At 34.5% G+C, this 18,827-nt stretch overlaps 3 protein-coding genes across 3 annotated transcripts in view; 1 reads left to right on the top strand and 2 right to left on the bottom strand.

Moving 5' to 3' along the window:
• LOC135841419 (multidrug resistance-associated protein 1-like) overlaps positions 1 to 18,582 on the top strand; it is a 59,094-nt gene extending 40,512 nt beyond the window's left edge. Inside the window, exons 31-32 of the transcript XR_010557920.1 lie at positions 5,659 to 5,764; positions 18,461 to 18,582. The gene's annotated coding sequence lies outside the window, so the exon portion shown is untranslated. The remainder of the gene's footprint in view (positions 1 to 5,658; positions 5,765 to 18,460) is intronic.
• Positions 996 to 5,694, bottom strand: LOC135841488 (esterase FE4-like). The gene is made up of 10 exons (XM_065358465.1): positions 5,557 to 5,694; positions 3,973 to 4,113; positions 3,715 to 3,871; positions 3,397 to 3,582; positions 3,090 to 3,295; positions 2,813 to 2,975; positions 2,538 to 2,704; positions 2,304 to 2,454; positions 1,375 to 1,507; positions 996 to 1,232 (listed from the first exon to the last, which is right to left on the bottom strand). The coding sequence occupies exons 1-10, from the start codon at positions 5,692 to 5,694 to the stop codon at positions 1,070 to 1,072; spliced, it is 1,605 nt and encodes a 534-aa protein (XP_065214537.1). The 3' UTR covers positions 996 to 1,069.
• On the bottom strand, positions 10,849 to 18,496 carry LOC135841469 (esterase FE4-like). Its single transcript, XM_065358442.1, has 10 exons — positions 18,359 to 18,496; positions 13,292 to 13,432; positions 12,954 to 13,110; positions 12,681 to 12,866; positions 12,388 to 12,593; positions 12,053 to 12,215; positions 11,787 to 11,956; positions 11,558 to 11,711; positions 11,275 to 11,407; positions 10,849 to 11,134 (listed from the first exon to the last, which is right to left on the bottom strand). Exons 1-10 carry the CDS (start codon positions 18,494 to 18,496, stop codon positions 10,969 to 10,971), a joined length of 1,614 nt encoding a protein of 537 aa, XP_065214514.1. The 3' UTR covers positions 10,849 to 10,968.
• Positions 18,583 to 18,827: the final 245 nt, after the last annotated feature.

An 18,827-nucleotide genomic window follows, 5' to 3' on the forward strand; every position in this document is an offset into this window, starting at 1 on the left:
TAAATAAATCATATCCGTCTAGTTTATAGTGCTTAGGGTAACAATCGAATTGACAAAAAAAAAATAATAATAATTCATGATACCATTTTGGAGAATTCTGGTTTTGACTCAAAGTCCGTAAAAAATGTCGAAAATACACGAAAATGCATAATAAAATGAGGGATAAGTCTAGAAGTATTCAAGGTTGTTTACAGTTGACTGAAATGAAAAAAAATTGTTTGCAGCATTTTTTTCAAAGTTTGACTTGAACTCGGTACTTTGGACCCCCTAACCATCATGGTATCGAATGGGGTAAAATGAAGAATGGCAATTGATGCGTAACAACTAACTGTACCCAAAACGACCATAATCTCATTTTTGGACATTTTTCGGAGTTTGACTCGGACCTGGTACTTTGGACACCCCTGACTGCGTCATTATGTCAGATAGGTAAAAACGGAGAATGGCAATCGATGCGTACCTACTAACTGTACCCAAAACAATCATAACCTCATTTTTGAAAAATTTGGAGAATTCTGGGTTTGACTCTAACAAGGGAACTACCTGAACCGGCAGAAACGAAAATGAACGAATCAAAGCTAGATCGAAAGGAGACCACCTCAGGACCCCAAATCCAAGGTGATTGAGGGTCAGGTAACCACTCTTGTTATGACAAGCTACACAAGATTAATTAAAGACTAGACATGATTAATACAGAAATAAAACTAATCCCTAACCATGAGTATACAATTACGTGCGAACTAATCTACAACGAAATCATTAATCATAACCAAAGAGGTGTCTTCTACCCAACTTGGAAGTGGCTCGGAAACCCTTGCCTGTAGTGGAAAACTACTACATCACAGCACAGCCACTTCCCACAGCCCCCACAGGTACATATCTCCCACTTATGATGGAAGCTGCAGGTGCAATCCCAATCAGTACAATTGTTCTTATGGCGATTTTTCAACTTTTACTCATATTTTTCCCCAAACAAAATGAACCAGTGCAAATAATTACTCCCAAAATCATATTTTATTGGTAAACTTGTGAAAAAAAAACAAACACAACAACAAAATTGAATTGCTATCTAAGTATTGTAGGGCTTAGCTACTGATTCTAGTAGATTTCTTAAACATTTGAGTCGTGTTCCGTACACGTTACCTTCCTCTAGTTCAAGAGTACAATTTATGTTCAAGTATCGTGGTTGATTCGGAGTGGAAGGTGCCCAAATTGACTCGTCGCTTGGTTTTCTGTAAGAAATGATCCCAATGAAAATTAAGTCTTTCGGCGTGACTTCGCGAGTTCTCAAATATAGAAAGTTAGTTTGACCAAACTTTGAATTAAAAATCTCGAATTTCTCCATTTGTGAAGAGAAAATGGTGTAAAACTCACCCAGTTTTAGCAAAATTTGTCCATAGCTCGGTAATGTTTTGTATCACTGCTAGGTCGTCGCCTTCCAACGTCGGATTTGGGAACATTTTTGGACTGTAGAAAAGGTATCCTTGTTCATCTGCATGGCACGCGCCTGTTTCGAATACAGAATTAAATATAGTCGATCTATATACTCATGCTGTAATATTTTAAGTATGAATAAGTACCTACATATTGTAACATGTGAAAATTACCTAATTTACATTGTGTTCTTTTACCTATTGTGAATAGACGGTTGAAGCCAAAATTGATACAGGACTTATCTTAAAATATAGATAATAAGTTCGTAAAAGTACATGTGTATTGTAGCAATAAATTGAACTTGAATTGAATTGAATACACATTCTATAAATTATGTACAACTTGGTGTAAAGGTACGAAAGAATTGCTTTGACCAGTTCATATTCAGGTGCGTCGGTTTTCCAAACATTTAATTTGACTGTTTTGACAATTTTGGAATTTGATGGTGAAACAATATTTTGGCATAAGTCAAGACTTCTCATTACACTTTAAAAATCAAATCCCAAAAATAAATTTCTAAAAAATAACAAAATTTATTTTCACAGACTCATCATAATGCAATTGAGTTTAATGATAATAATGATCCCGAAATAATTTTTCAGCTTAGAATATATTCTGATACTGGAGATTTTTACATTTTATTGGGGTGACGAAGATTTTTATTTTTACACTGAATATTTATGATTTTTGACTCCTTGTTTGGATTTCTCTTTGGAAATTTGCCAATTTCCAACATAAATATTGACTTGCTTTTTTTTCTGCAAAAATTGTAATTTTATTTCTACGAAAATTTTCAAAATTTCATTTTCTAGATTTACTATTTCTATTTTCAAATTAGAAAAGGAATATGTATGTAAATAGGTATCTACCTTTGTCTAGTTTAAGGAACGCAGATAGCATGTGTTTGGCAAAGTTCAGTCCACCGCTGTAGGTAAATTCATACACATATGGAGGCGTTGAGGAGTCGATGACGAATTCAATTGGTTCGTACAGTTGGTAAAAAAATATGTCTGAGAATAACTGAGAACAAACAAGAAGAGATTTTTTCATCCAAATGAATAATTATAGCTTACAGTGGAAGAAAGGGGATCAAATTTACCTACATCAATTAATTGATCCGCTGTATCAGGGCCAATTTCTTTATCACCGAAATATAACTGTTTGACTTTGGCGCTGACTTCGGGCAGTCGAGCGCAGTCAATGTTGAAATACTGTTTTAAAACGATGCTGAAATCCGTTTTGAGTAAGTCCCATATTTTATTCTCGTGGACTAGAAAAAAAACGAGATGAAATGCAATTTACATTCTGAGTTGTTTTTTTTTTTTTTTTTTTTTTGAAAGCCTTTAATCGCATATTGTGTGGAAGTGAGCACACTTACTGAAAAACGCCATGATTCCTTCTTTTTCATCAACTCCATAAATAATAGGCAGTGGATCTGGAGTTTTTAGTAGTTTATGTGGTAAATCGAGTAAGAACGCACCTTCTTTGATTTCTTCGACCGATGGTGCAAAAGGACTGATCATACCTTTTTCCGGATTTTCCTGCAAGTTTTGAATTGGTTAAATGTGTACTTATCGTCTATGTATTTTATCTGAACCTACGAGCTTCCAGCTGTGTCAGCATGAGTAGTAGGAACACTTACTTTTACTACCTACCTTCATTAGATTTCCAATCATTTCCATAGCGTGACTAGTCAGCTCTTGAGCGGTTTGTTTTTTCAGGAAACTCAATAAATCCTGATCAGATCCATTTTCAAATCCAAATGTTTCGCCCAGTTTTCTAGCCTCGGCTTTAGGATCCAATGTCAGGGCCCAAGCTGATAGTGCTGAGCCACTTTGTATGATAGCTTTTTCAAACAGACCTGAAAAAATTCAGTATGGGGAAATGATTCAACGATGTTGGGTCGATGGCTTACGGACGAGGAAATTGAATTTCCTGGTGGCTGAGGTTTGTTCAGGATACCTTTACTCAATGGAGATAAGATATGGTAATGAACGGACGACGCTCCGGAACTGATGCCAAATAGGGTGATATTATCTGGATTGCCTCCGAAATGTGTAATGTTTTCTTTAACCCATTTCATAGCGAGAGTTTGATCCTTGAGGCCTGCGTTTCCAGGACATTCGGGTAAACCGAGGTTTAAAAATCCTGCGGACATGTAAAAAGTATTGTTTTTAATTTTTAATTCGAATGTTTGAAATAATTCGATCTTTTGTGGCAGTGTTTATGATTGAAATTAAGTGGGTTATTTTTCTACGTCTCAAGTACCTACCTACCTACCTAAAACATGTTTTCTGAAATTGAATCGAACTAAGATAATATCATGCTGGATTAAATAATCGGACGAATAGACGTCTTGCGATGCAGATCCATTAGAAAATCCTCCCCCGTGAATGAATACCATGACTGCCTTGGGTACTCGAACTTTATTGGGAAGCTGTTCAGGAATTACGTACAATTATTTTCCGGTGAAATTACACGTACATACATAGGTAATATGTATTTTGATTCAATATGGTGACGAGTCATTCGTTTTACCTGAGGAATATCCACACTGAGAAATAGACAGTTTTCTGATCCAGAGTAAGCCTGAGGTGGGAGTAAATCCCTTTGCATGCAGACATCTCTTTCAAAGGTAGCATCGTATACTCCCTCCCATTTTTCACTAGGTTGTGGAGCCTGAAAGATACATAGCTTGAGTTTAATTCGTAAATTTGCAATTTTGAAATGATTTTTTTTTCAGTTTGCCCCTGTCAACAAATTCTCAGTCAGTAGATTGAATGAAATACTCATTCCGAATTATCAAAGGTGACCTATTAAAATGGTCTGAAATTTCTCGCTGAATTTAAAAATCTTTATAAGTTTTTATTTTGACCCCTCCCCCCTCCTTCCTCTTTGCGGTTGAAACTTAAACTGAAATTGATTAAGACAAATGGAACAGTATTATTCATCTAAACATCGCAGTTTAATGGTGATTAAGTATGTGTTTCCTTTCAATTCAACATGCACTAATTCTACTTAAAAATTTTAAATAGTTGAAAATTTCGCGCTGAGATTGAAAATAATTATTACCAACATACCGCCCTCATCAGTGAAATTCTTCCACAAAACTAAATATTTTCCAAGTGATGAAATTGAACAATTTTGTGTCTGAACGTCGGTCATCGGTGTTTGAGTGAGAGTTAAAGATCAAAATGGTTTGTAAACTATGCGACTCCTTCTCTCCACCTACAGTCCTACATTCATATTTTCTAAAATTCCTCTACTTTGAAAATTACAGAAATGAATGTAACAATTATTAGCTGTGCGACGAAATTTATTCAAGATGTGTTTTTTGAAGAGAAAATGAGTAGGTATAATTATGTTGCAAGGACAGTTGTTATCTCGTAAAGATTCCTCCGTAGTGGCAATGGAAAAGTTCCACAGATAAGTTAAATACATAGGTTTAAATAGTGATGTATTCATACTGTCCAATGTCCATGGAATTTTTCCAAGTAAAAGTTGAAATATTTCAATTTTTATCTAGACATGGTGAACAAAATATAAAATTAAGAATTTTTTTATCAAAGTGAATAATCATCAGAAGAAATGTTATTATTTTACTATAGTTCAGGGGCTCAAAAGCCTACAAAATCAAGTTTGAAAATTTTCATGTTTTTTCTGTAGAAATGATCTATTACCACTATGAAGGAACTTTCACGGAATCTGAAAGGCGAAAATGAATGATGATCTTGAACCTTGAACCAATGGTTTTAAAAAGAGGTTGGGTCCTCTCTTTTGAGTGAGGAACGGCATTTTTTAAGTTCTGTTGAATTTGTAGCTTTATTACATGCAATTTTTGTTGGCATTTTTCTAAATTTTGAAGGAAAATCTCGAGGGAAAAGTCTATGTTGGTGGCACAATTTTTTTTCAGGCAAAAGTTATATTTTTATTTTTGGGAATTTTTTCAAGTCATGTAAAAAATATTTGAAAACAATTCTTCTCATCCCTATATCTTTGTATTCGAGTGAACGTGAACCCAAAGTAAATATTTAAGATGAATTTTTATTATATGTATACCTATACTAATGCTACAGTACTAGGTATTAATAGGAGAAAATGCTTATTGTGTAGAAAATTTACCTGAAATCGTAAATCCCCTATCGGAGGTTTAGCGTACGGAATCCCCAAGAAAGAATAATACTTCTGTCCATTTAATATAGATTTACTTTTTTTTCCTTGCAGTTTGCCTTGCGGTATTTCGACGATCAACGAAGACATTTTGAGCACGAGATCAAGCAACGTTAGAAGGTTAGAACTTCAAAAGCAGAGAACACAGAAACACGAGTAGGTAAGTTACTGAACTTTTTAGAGTATTGTTTGAATGAATACGTATTCACTCGTTTTGTTTTAGAAGATCACTTACATACGATATGTACATGTGCAAGTGCCGACTGCGGCCTGGCGTGTAATTGGTTCTTATCAAAGTAACCTTGACTCGAATTATTTTTTTATGAATGGGTGAATGAGTGGACATCTTTCGTAGTATGTACATACGTTACGTCGCGTCGTGCTCGTGTAGATATTCGTTATTGTTTTAAAACAGAATTAAGAAAAAATATGAAATTTTTGCTTAGTTCTCGAATAACTGTAAGGGGAATTTCTCAAATGGTTTATTTTTTGGAGATTTCTTAATTTTCACCTACTCTTTCTTTTGATCGTTGTGCAGAAAATGTTCTACAGAAATCATTGAAAATGGGGTGTAGAAGAAAAAAGTGGGTACAGCTAAGTTGATATTTTTTTAACATGATTTTTTCGGAGGATCAGGGCTTCTCTTCAAAAAAATTATCGAAGAGTTTGGTGAGTGCTAACTGGTAAACTTTCTGCTGTAAAAACTGTACGTTCTATTAAATTCAATGAAGAAATTTTTTGGCTATTTCATGAAGTTCCGAATAATCTTTTATTTTATGAAACTATGTAATGTATATACCTAGGTACCATTTTTAATTAATTTATTTTCGATAGATTGTACAGGAGTTTGAAATCCAAAATCCGTTTTCAAAAACTATACTTATACTTACATTCGATTTTAAATTTTTGAGAATCCAGACTAACTTTTGAAAATCTGGCAGAACGAACGAGCAGATTTTTAAAAATCGATTATGGTTTCAAAATTTTTTTTCAATAATAAGTACATACGTGAATTTTTGAATTTTTTTGTTGAAATATGGCAAAATTTTTGAGCTGAATATCTCAAAAGTTGACCTCATATGATACGGATGATTGAAGCTTGTCGTTGAGATGTGTTCGTATTCGAGTTATTTGTTGATGTAGAATTTGAAATTTATTTGTTTACCTTTTGCAAAGTGTCTAACGGTCTTGCGAGTCCTTCAAGTCCTACAAAAGTCCTGCTTTTCGCCGATGAGTCCTGCAAGTCCTGCAGTTGTCCTGATTTTTTCATTTTTCATCAAAAAGTCCTGCTTTTTTTCAATCCAACTTCTAATTATTAAATTCATTTTTCGACATTTTTAGAACTTGAATTACACATTTTTGAGAGCTTTTGCTCTTCTTTTTCCAGATTGAAAACTTATTGTTCAAAAAGAAATGTTCAAAGTTTGAATCATAAAAATATAAATTCCTCCTTGCATAAAAAAACTTTTTTTTTTTTCAAAACATGAATTTTTAAATCTTTTGGCCTCGCTTCATTCGGGCTCGTTTGCTTTTCTCTTTCAAGTTGGTTTAATACATATTAAAAAAAAAAACATTATTCAAATTTTAAAATTTTGAAGCAAAAATAATCGTTTTTATTACCTCTTGAAATACGTACTTTTTCCATTTTGAATTTTTCAAAAAAAAATCATCATTCGAATTTTGAAATTTTGAAGCAAAATATGTAAGTAATGAAATTCTATAAGTAGGTAGTAGGTACTCGTAAGTAACTCATCACACAAAGAACTTGTATTTTTATACCTCTCGAAATACAGATTTTCGAGAGCTTTTGTCCTCACTTCGTCAGGGCCAGTTCGTTCTCTTTTCCGTTATTAAAAAATTCCAAACTTGAAGGAGAAATGAAAATTTGTATGCAAAATTAAGTAAGTATACCCATCAAATGACAAAATTGTTATTTTATCTCTTACTTATTTTACACTCGCGGTTTTATTTCGAAAAATTGCTATATTTTTTTTGAAAAAATGTCGTCTAAATTTTTCATTGAATTTTTTAAAATTTTTTAAAAATTTGTCATATTGAAAAAAGTTTTTTATTCGTCATCCACTTGTTTGAAAAAAATCTTAAGATGTTTAAAGACTTTAGAAAAGTGAAAAAAAAAAAATTTGCATCGCCCACCCCCTCCCTCCCCTCGTTTTTAGAAATCCCAAGTTTTTGAAAATGTGATGTTCAAAAATCCTGCTGAAGTCCTTTATCATTTTGAAATTTTGTTAGACGCCCTGTTTGAGAGAGAGTTCATGGTGAAATTAAATGTTCAGAAGAACCGGAGAGTCTTTAGGAATAGTTTTTTTTCTTGTTGTATCAGAAGTTTCAGAATTTTTAAATTTGATAGAAGTTGTCATGTATTTTGATGTATTTGCTCCTTCATAAGCAGGCAGCGATTATTGAAATTTCAAGGATGCGGTCGTCAATAATATTGGTTAAATGAACCAGAGCCGGCACTTTTTCATTTTCCCGCCCGGTGCAAACTCTAAATGTTCATAATTTTGTGAAAAGTGTGAATCACTTTTTGTAGGGGTGGAGGGGGGTAAACAAAAAGCACAAAAATTTTGAATTAGCTGTGATGAAAGGAAAGGAGGTGAGATTGCAGGAACAAAATTTCGAATTAAACTTCAGATTTCTTTTTGAGCTGAAAAAAATCGATTGATCCCTTAATTTTTAATGAATTTTCGAAAGATCTGAAAATGATCAGGTTTTTGGAAGCATATTCCATACATATTCTGGATCATTAATCAACTGCTTTTTGTTTTGTTTTTTTTTTATGAAGTTTTTTCCACTTTGGAATTATTTAATACAAAATATAGCTTCAAACTCCCCATCTTCCAAAATTGGTTTTTGAGATCGGCCCAATTTTTTCACAACTTTTTGAAGTATGCATGAGGCACGTTTCAAAAATATAAAAAATTACATAATCGATTAGATTTTAGATTTCATTCAAAAGGTTTTTCCAAGTTCGAAAAAATTCAGGGTCAATTTTCAACAAGAATTGAATGATTTTTAGAAGAAGAGAATGATGAAAATTGGAACTCCGAAAAAGTATTGTGATCTATACCTTCTCTCGCCATCACTTTTAAAGCGCCAAAATGTTAAAAATTTTATTATTTTGAAGAAAAAACAAATTTTTGAAAACACAGGGGCATTTAACTACGTAATCAAAAAAGTATAATTCGAATCATCATAAGGTGCACCGGGGGAAGTTGGAATTTGGGGTAAGTTAGAAAACTTGCTCTAGCGCCTAGAGGTTTTTATCTGGCGAAGTGCCACTAAAGATGACTTGAGGGTACTACCCCTACTTCATCGCGGCATAAAAATTTTCGCGATTCAGTTTCATTTTAGATGTCTTTGGTTCAATTGTACGAGGTCTGGCAATTAAGTTCCGGGAAGTGCTTCTGAGAGGTAGAGATACAACACTGGTGTGCTCGCAAACACATTGTTGTGTAGATTAGACCTTCCTTTAATACTGTTATAAGTTTCAAGTCGATCGGGTGAATTTTGCGGGATCTATGGCTGTTTAAAGTGAACAACTTTCAAGGTCACGTCGCAAAACTTTAAGGGGTGACTTGAGGAGGATGCTTGAGTCAGGGAGATCAGATTTTGAGTTGGGGGAGAGGTAAATGTCTTGAAAGGTCAAACGCGATGTTTAAAAAAATTAAGGAAATGTTTGAGGAAGATCAGGTGATCAAAACCTCACAAAAAGTAGGCCATGAGATTTTTGTTGCCAAGTGGCTGTGAGGAAATGTCCTCTGAGGTGAGTAAAAAAAAATTTTCAAAGGAGATTGACCTCATAAGTTGTTATTGTGGTCTTCCTTCAACTCAAAGCATCATATTTTTACTCAATGCTCCCATTTAGAAACCTGTTTTGTGTCCCTTAGAGGTGAATTTTTCAAAATTTGAGTGGATGTTTTTGAGTCCTCCTCAAAAATGCAATGGATGTTGATTCTCAGGTAAAAACCAACTGAGAATGAAGTACAGGTCCCTAGGAATCAAATCTGGGGTGTAGAAATAGTGAGGAGACACTAAGATGTCTTGAGGAGGTGACCAATCCTCCAAGAAGTAATTTGCAACCCTCCTTTTCACGACGAGGTACCAAAAGTTACTTTGGAAAAATACTCACAGAAAAAAAACTGAACAACCTGCGGCATTGAAACTTTGAACATTACTAAAGGAAGGTCCAATCTACTGGACAACGTGTTCGCGAACACTCCAGGGTTGCATCTTCTACCTCTCAGAATGGCTTCCCGGAACTTAGTTGCCAGACCTCGTATTTTGTTGTTGTTTTGAACTTATTTTGAATTTGGTCTAAAATACAGACTTTCTATTTCTTAGTTTTTCGCATATAGCGGACGAACCGTGCGTCCTAGTGAAAATCTGATGAGAGTGATCTCAAAGAGAATTAAATTCTCTACAATTTTGTCTCTATACAATTTTTCTAGGACGCTCGGTTTGTGATCTACGCCTCTGCAAAGTTTAGCCTGTTCTGACTTCCCCCAATTGGGGTAAGTCAGGACAGTTTATATTTTATTCCACTGAGCGAAAGCTACTGTGTCAATCGCGCTCAAATTTTCACCATAGGTTAAGAACCCTTATGGGAACCTACATAATAAATTTGATCCATTTTGGTTCATTAGAAGGGGAGTAACAGCTGGTCAAAGTTGAAATTGCGAAAAATCATTCTGACTTGCCCCGGTGCACCTTATCTGTTTTGGGCCTTTTTTTTGGGGAGGGGTTTGTATAAAAACTAGTGTATTTTTTTTTACACAAAGGACTTCATTTTCTGAGTAATTTCCCACTCCGTAAATTTCGTCGCGAATTTTTCGTCAAAATTCAGGATAATATTTTTCTTTTTACCTACTCCTTTACATGACAGAGTGGACAGCTATGCAATCTATGCAACAAAAATGAAACTTCCATTTAAAAAAAAAAATTGAAATAATTTCAATTTGAGGGGTGAATTTTGATTTGTTTTGAAATTTTTATGCAAGAAACAGGGTTATTTTTGGAAATGTGTTGCTATTTTTTTTTTTTTTTTGTTAATTGAAATATTTTTTAAATTTGAGGGATTTTTATCTGTTTTGATACAAAAAATAGGTTTATTTTTTGAAATTTTCGCCCGGTGCGTTGCACTGGGTGAAAATCTTCGCCCAGTGCAAGCGCTCGCTTGCACATAGGCTTCCGCCGGCCCTGAAATGAACGAAATAATACTTTGAATTTTCTGTTCGAGTATAATTTTAAAGTAATATAATATAAGTTCGATCGTACGCCATCTAAATATGCGCAGATTTATAAAGGAGGGATAACCGTTGGGTGAGAATTCCGGCATTCGAGTTATTAAAACACATGATGTGGTTTGGCTGCAGGACCCAATACGTTTTTCAAAAATCGTAATCTTTCTTCAAATATTTCGCCTTCAACCAACTGCAATGTATGGTCGATTCTCAAATAACGAGGCTGACTCGAAGTTGAAGGTTTCCATATTGACTCGTCTGCAGGCACGCTGTAAATTAAACATCGAATATCACGTTTTTGAATTATCATGATTATACGTCGTGTACGTAGGTATAATTCTGTGTTAGAGTATTGTCAGTTTTTGTAGAATAGTATTTCTGAAAGCAATTTTTGACAGAACTCGCTTACCCAGTTTTTGCGAAATTCGTCCACATTTCGATCATGTTTTGAATAACTTTTAAATTTTCGCCTTCCAACACCGGGTTTGAAACATAACGTGGCGTGTGAAAAATATACCCCAGTTCGTCTCCATGAAGTGCTCCTGTGTAAGATATGAAATTATGACGAACAATTTTTAAAAAAAATGTAAATCTTCGTATAGGAACTATGTTCTATGCAGCGAAAGCAATAAATTTTGTTGCGATTAAAAACACGATTTAATTGGCATTAAAATTGAGGTAGGCATACGTACCACTCATGTTCCTTTTTAGTACTGCGTTTACGAATAGCTTACACATATTTGAGGTACCATCGTAAGCAAATTCGTACACAAACGGAGGAGTCGATGACTTGATGGCGAATTCCACGGGTTCGTATAGTTGATAAAAACATATGTCCGAAAATAACTACAGCACAAAGAATAATTTTTCAATGAATGAATAAAAACTTGAAAATGATGTAGGTACCAGAAAGAAGCGTACGTTGATCAGTTGATCGATAGCATCAGGGCCTATTTTTTCTTCATCGCCGAAGTAGTATTTCAAAACCTTGGCACTTATTTCTGGCAAAACATTTTGATCGATTTTGAAATTATTTTTTAAAACAGTGCTGAAATCGTTTTTAAGCAGTTCCCATATATTTTTGAAATTAACTGAAAAATGAAAAATAAATTGAATTAGATTTTGGAAACAAAAAAAGTGATCGACGCGTATTCGTATGCATAGGTATTGAAAAAAAAAATGATTACTGAAAATGGCGATGATTCCTTCTTTATCGTTAAGTCCATAAATTATAGGTAGTGGATCAGCTGTCTTGATGAGATTTTCAGGTGAATCGGGTAAAAATGCGCCTTCTTTTATTTCTTCCACAGATGGCATAAATGGAGTAAGTGTACATACTCCTGGATATTTCTGCAATTTTTTGAAGCTACATGTTAGATAATTAGATATTAATTCATCAATAATTCAGCTTTCAAGTCGCAAGCAATTACAGCGGCCTTTTTGACGGAAAATATAACTTGAAAAGCTGATAGATAAAGAAGTTTTCTTGATTATCATCGTAGCAGCCTAAATGGAGATTTACCTTCTTCAAATCATCGGCCATTTCGGATGCGTGACGTGTCAGATCTTCGGCATTTTGTTTCCTCAAGAATTGCAACAGCTCCAGAGTAGTGTCTCCATCGAAATCCATTCGTTCTCCAAGTTCTTCAGCCATAGCTTTGGGATTTACTGTCATTGACCAAGGAACCAGGCTGGAGCCACTTTGCATGATGGCTTTGTGGAATAAACCTTCGAACAAAATACGCGATCAAGGGTGAAATTCGAGTGATTGATTTCTTGGATTCTTTTTTATCATAAAATAATAATCTCGATTACCTTTGGCTAGTGGAGATATGGTTTGCAGGTGAACTGCCGATCCTCCAGCACTTTCACCAAAAACTGTTATATTATTTGGATCGCCTCCGAAACTAGCGATGTTTTCTTTTACCCACTTGATGGCCAGAGTTTGATCTTTGAGGCCAGCGTTTCCGGCACAGTCTGGTAGTCCCAGATTTAGAAATCCTGGGTGAACATGAAATGATTTATGTATACTTCGATGTTTTCTCGATCAATAATATTAATCGAAGATCCGTGTCGATTTGTTTTTACCGAAAACGTGTAATCTGTATGCAACTCGAACCAAAATAACATCGCGTGTGATTAGATAATCAGGCGAGTAGAATTCTTGCGTTGCATATCCGCAAGCGAAACCGCCTCCGTGAAGAAAAACCATAACAGCTTTAGGAACTTTGACCTCAGAAGGCACCTGAGCAGAAATAAATACACATTTCATTTCATTTTATATAAATTTGCAACAAGCAAAGATGTCAATTTTATTTATTGAGTTTTTTGAATTTTTTGCAAATACACATATAAATTCGTTTTTTTTTTACTAAAGTTCGTTGATGATTCTGTAATGCAATGTAGTTCTGAATAGATTGTCGTACCTGAGGAACATCGATGTTGAGATATAAACAATTTTCGCTTCCTATGAAAAGATTCGGCGGAAAGAAATCCCTCTGTGCGCAGACAGCTTTTTCAAACGTTGCTTCGTACACTCCGACCCATTTTTCACTTGGCTGTGGAGCCTAGAAATAATACATAGGTACATAAATTTTTACAATTTTTTTTGTATAATTTTGGCGGAGGAAGGGTTCCTACTCGGCTATTTTTTAAGTGGTAACCAATGAAAGTTACTTTTAGTTACTTTTTAGTGTGCATAGCACACTATTGGTTTCGCTTTGAGAATTGAAATTTCATTGGAAATGAATGTTCTCTTAAACTATCCGACCGTTTTTTGTACGCACTGGATAGAATGTGAGAATCATTAAGGCGGAGGGTATAGATTATTTTTCATTCAATTCGGATGGGTAATTGCTGAGTAATTGCAATTTTAGTTCACTTGTATTTTAATGCATAAATTCCTAAAAAATGGTAAAGGGGACTTGCAAAACACCTGCCGCTCATTGTACCCTTGCAATACCCCTGTCCTATTCCAACACCAACAGCTGTGTTTCAAGTACCCTGCTATACCCCCAGTCTACCGCTTTTTTTCTTTTCAACTTACAGATAATACCATTTAAGGAATCATAGGTTACATACTCATTATGCTCCGCTGAAGTCCCTACATGATTCACAAATTCTTCACAGAGCCTGTTCTGATCTTCAGTAATTTGACCTGGTTCCCTAGGAAACTTTTATTCGAGAAGATGTTTGTATTTCGATCTACCAGAGTACGTGTTTCCTATATTATCAACTAATTTGGGGATCTCAGAAGAAGAACCTCTTGCGCGGGCCCAGTTGTACACTGGTCCCCACAGGCGGGTTGGACTACAAAAGACCCTCCATGAGTTTTCCCTAGTCTTGTCGAGCATATAATGGTAATGCTTTTTCAGACACTTATACAGAACCAAAATAACCTGCTTGGAAGCCTTGTTACGTTTTTGATGGAGTATGTTACGCAGATTACCCAGAGCTGTCCTCATTTTTTCCAACTTATTGTTCCACCAAGGATGTAAGGGTTTGGGACGCTGAGTTGTACATGCTTCCTGTAACTGGACGAGACGAGTTGTCAGTCGATTAATGTACAGGTCAATATCATTGTCAGAACAAGTAGTTTTGAGAAGGGGAAATTTTCATCCCCAATAACCTGGTCCACCTTTATAGTTGATTTTACGAAAGAATTTGCTAGCTGCAGAAGAATTAATTTTCCAAGAGACTGTAAAGAAGATGTAAATGTGATGGGAAGCAGATTCCTGTTTCAACACTGCCCAAGAGCCAACGCACTGCAACAGTGATGATGACACCAAGGACAAGTCAGGCGAAGACTCCTGCAAGTCCTGCACCATCACACCACCATCAACCATTCTTATCCTGGAGAAAGTCGGTGATTCGTTGTTAAGAATTATAGTGGATAACTACTGTACCTGTACCATAAATTCTCGCTTCTCACTAGTAGCTGATAGCGAGTTGAAAAAATTTCACACAGGTTCACATTATAACTTGTAGCGAGTTGAATGTGTTGCCAGTGTACTGGCATGACGTCATCATTGTCGTCAAACACTATCAAATGTCAATCACACATACAAACGACAGGTGTCAAAGCGTAACTCCTCCCACTTACGCATTATCAAGTTTTGGGGTGCGTGTGCAGAATAAGTTCAAAATCAATCAGGTTGTGCTCGCTGTACGCTACTATCTACACCCGAATCAACTCAATACCAGCCACTAGCTGGTTTAGCCGGTATTTTCACCAGATACCAGTTAGCGGGTAGTGTAACCGTTTTCAGCTCTGGTAGGTAGGTAGGTAGGTAGGTAGGTAGGTGACAGATTTTTCATTGGAAATATTGGCTAAGTAATTAGGTACTTATATGCTTCGGAGTGGGTACATGATGATGGTGCACAAAAAAAAAAAGATTGAACCCTCTCTTACCCTCTCATTTTAATTTTTTAAAATTGAGTTATGAAAATATGATAATATCATTAGTAAAAATTACCTTGACATGAGTAATTTTCGCCTTTAATGATATAAAAACTACTTTAAAATGAGTAATCTTTACACAATTGGTTTATGTAATTTTTACTATCATGCTTTAGTAAAAATTATTAAAACAAAATGGTTTTTACTATTGGTACCTATAGCAAAATTTATTGAAGTGATAATTTGTACTATAAGATTACAGTAAAAATTATTATTGTAACTGAACAGTTAGAAATACTGAGTTTTGAAACAAATTTCATCATATTATCGATGGTGTTGTGGAAGAAGGGCCAAACTGCATTTTTCAAGATTTTTTTCGCTCAGGGGAACAGTGCTATAACAGCCAGAGTTGGACAGATAAAAAGGGCCAAACTGTTTCAGAGCCAAGCTGCATCATTCAGTTTAGCTGTGCGATAGTCTCCGGTTGTTAGAGCAGTGTTTCTCCGAGAGAAAAAAATCTTGAAAAATTCAGTTTGGCCCTTCTTCCACAACACCATCGTTATGTATTTTTGAATGGGATCTGGTTATTGTACTAAAATAGTTGAAATTTTTGTAAAAATTACACATATTATTTTTTTTGTGTAATTTAGAGGCAATGGGAATTCTTAACATAATTATTTGAAGATTTAATAATTTTAGAATGAATGGTAAATTCTGAAAATTGATTTGAAATTTTGTAAATTTAAAGACAATAGAAATTTTTAAAAAATATATAAAATTTTGTCTCTTAGAGACACTGAGAATTCAAAAAATTGATTAAAAGTTCTGTAATTTGTGGATAATGTGAACTTGAAAACTTATAAGAAATATGTTAATATGAAGACAATAAGAATTCTGAAAAATTATTCAAAATTTGGTCATTTAGAGGCAATGTGAATTCTATAAATTGATTCAAAATTTCATAACTCAGCAGCAATACAAAATTCTGAAAAGTTATTTAAATTAAAATTTTGTTATTTTGAGACGATACGAATTCTGAAAATTCATTGAAAACTTTGAGAAATTGTAGCAATGCGGAATTCGGGAAATTTATTAGAAATTTTGTAATTTTTAAAATAATGCAAACTATGAAAAACAACTAAAAATTTCTCAATTTAGAGGCAATGCAAGCTTAGAAATTATTCTGAAATTTTGTAATTTGGAAGATTTATGAAAAACTGAAAAACAATTATTATTTAGAAGCAACAAGAGTTTCGAAAATTATTATTTCTCATCACTGTGACATGGTTGAGTCACTTATGCACTACCTACCTATGTAATAACGGTTATAGCTGTTGAAAGGCAGCTAGCTACGCACACTTTGCAGCTAAGCTATTCCGAAATTCTGTTTTTCTGATTCAATTGACACCAGGTGTAGGTAAATTTTTTCAGGTGGAGGGAGGCGGATTGAGGAATTTGGCCAGGTTTTAGGATGTTATACCCATCACTTTCCTCGAATGTTGAGTGGCGAGGGAGATATTCGAATTTCGTTTCTCTTTTTTTTTTTATATAAAAAGCAACTTGTTCACTCTCTTTAAAATTTTTTTAATAGCTACAGATATGCGGTATTTTCATGAGTCTTTATCATTAATATTGAATTATCATTAGTCATTTTGTGTCGGTTGGCTAATTTTATTTTATCTCCCTAATTATTCGTGCGTTCCATCGCATACTTATGCAAGAATTTTTTTCGACGTTTTTCGTAAAAAGCCACGTTTCGTTTGCGTTTAGTTTACTATACAGAGCCGAAGATTTCAACGCGAGTGATTAGAAAACAGTTTTCTGTTGTGCGTTTTGACTTTTTTGATGAATTTTTTAGTACGCATGCCCTCGACCGAGCATTAACTGATTTTAAAAACTTATGGAATTCTACTGCCATGTAGATGCAGTTGAACTTAATTATAGCTTTGCTTGAAAAATTAGATAATGTTTATGTATGTGTTATAACCTTGTCTTTGCGTGAGAATTGCGTGTACCAACAATTTATCAGCAACGGTTTTTTTCCCTTATGAAAACTTAATTGCCAATTTCGCGAGGAATGTTTTTATTGTTTGCGTTTAAGTAGGCCTACTCGCAGGGTGGAAACTGAGCAATTCTCCCGGGGGAGGGGGGGTGACCAAGTGAGTAACATTTCGCATTTCGAGAAGTAAAAAAACATTTTTTTTTTAATGTGAGAATGTCTTTCTGAGTTTGAATAATAGATTTTTAGAAAATTTGATTTTGAAAAAGAAAAGCCAACAGCCCTGAGCGAAGTGAGGGCTAAAGTTTTCGAAAATTTATAATCCAAGTGCCTAATGAATTATTATTTTCTTATAAGAACCCCTTCATTACATTCGACATTCTTAGAAGTTAGGTACCTCTACCTATGTATGTAGATCAAGTAGATATTTTCCAGGTGCAAAAATTCAGAAATAGAACAACTGCATTCAGCTCGAGCGAAGCGAGGGCAAAAAATTTCAAATAATGTGCTATTCGAGTTCCTAAAAAGTCGGTGGCTGTTTTTCATATCTATGATTTTTCCAAATTTTTTGACGAATCTATTTCGATGGCGTGTTTGTGCTTGTATTAGGCTATCTTATTTGGGGGGGAGGGGAGTTTCATGATCCCATGCCTATTTATGTTGAATTGGCTCTAAATGAATTATCTTGAGTACTTAATAAAAAAAAAAATGGACGAAGAGATGGCATGAAACATGAAAAATTATTACCTAAGTAGGTACGTACTTTAAATGTTTTTTTTTTTTTTTTTTTTTTGAAATAATAATGTAGGCAAGGTACATAAGAAGGTGAAAAAGTACGCTCACAATTTACATTATTTCAAATTTTTTCCTCGATGTCGAGATTTTAATTATTTTTATGAAAATCAGGACTCCCCAAAAATAAGAAAATAAAAAATGATATTGCAGCACAAAATGTTCTTATTTTATTCCCATGCTGAGCTTTGAGTAAATGTTACTGTAATATTCATGAAAAATTTTTATTGCTTAAAATTTAAAATACTTAACGAAATATTTCCGTAGGTATGTGAGATTCTTACTTAATTGTAGAAAATTTACCTGGAATCGTAAATCTCCTATCGGAGGTTTAGCGTACGGAATTCCCAAAAAAGAATAATACTTCTGTCCATTTAATATAGATTCGTTTTCTATTCCTTGCAGTTTGCCTTGCTGTACTTCCACGATCAACGGAGACATTATTTTTTTTGTCGCGAAATTAAAACTGAGGAAATAATAAGCCGCCGCCGCAGCTGACCCGCCGAACAATGTAAGAACTCTGAAAACCGAGCGCGAAACACGAGTAAGTTTATTACATGTGTATGATGTTTATGAACGCGGTATTTAGATAATATGTATCTAGCTATCTATACTCAATTTGCTTAGAAATGCACCTAGCGTGTAGTTAGTTGGTTCTTATCGAAGTAGCATTGAATCGAATTATTTTTATATGGATGGGTGATTCGGTGTACCTCTACGTAGCATTTAAATGTACGAGTAGTCGAGAAATGGATGCTAGTTGTTAAATTAA

This window comes from Planococcus citri, chromosome 1 (genome assembly GCF_950023065.1).
Source record: "Planococcus citri chromosome 1, ihPlaCitr1.1, whole genome shotgun sequence".
Taxonomy (NCBI): domain Eukaryota; kingdom Metazoa; phylum Arthropoda; class Insecta; order Hemiptera; family Pseudococcidae; genus Planococcus; species Planococcus citri.

Coding starts and splice junctions, on each gene's coding strand:
- LOC135841488 (XM_065358465.1), bottom strand. CDS start 5,694: ATGTCTTCGTTGATCGTCGAAATACCGCAAGGCAAACTGCAAGGAAAA. Junction 4,114..5,556: donor TAGGGGATTTACGATTTCAG/GTAAATTTTCTA, acceptor TGTATCTTTCAG/GCTCCACAACCTAGTGAAAA. Junction 3,583..3,714: donor TTTCAGAAAACATGTTTTAG/GTAGGTAGGTAG, acceptor ACATGTCCGCAG/GATTTTTAAACCTCGGTTTA.
- LOC135841469 (XM_065358442.1), bottom strand. CDS start 18,496: ATGTCTCCGTTGATCGTGGAAGTACAGCAAGGCAAACTGCAAGGAATA. Junction 12,594..12,680: donor CATATCTCCACTAGCCAAAG/GTAATCGAGATT, acceptor TTTTGTTCGAAG/GTTTATTCCACAAAGCCATC. Junction 11,712..11,786: donor CTATCGATCAACTGATCAAC/GTACGCTTCTTT, acceptor TTTGTGCTGTAG/TTATTTTCGGACATATGTTT.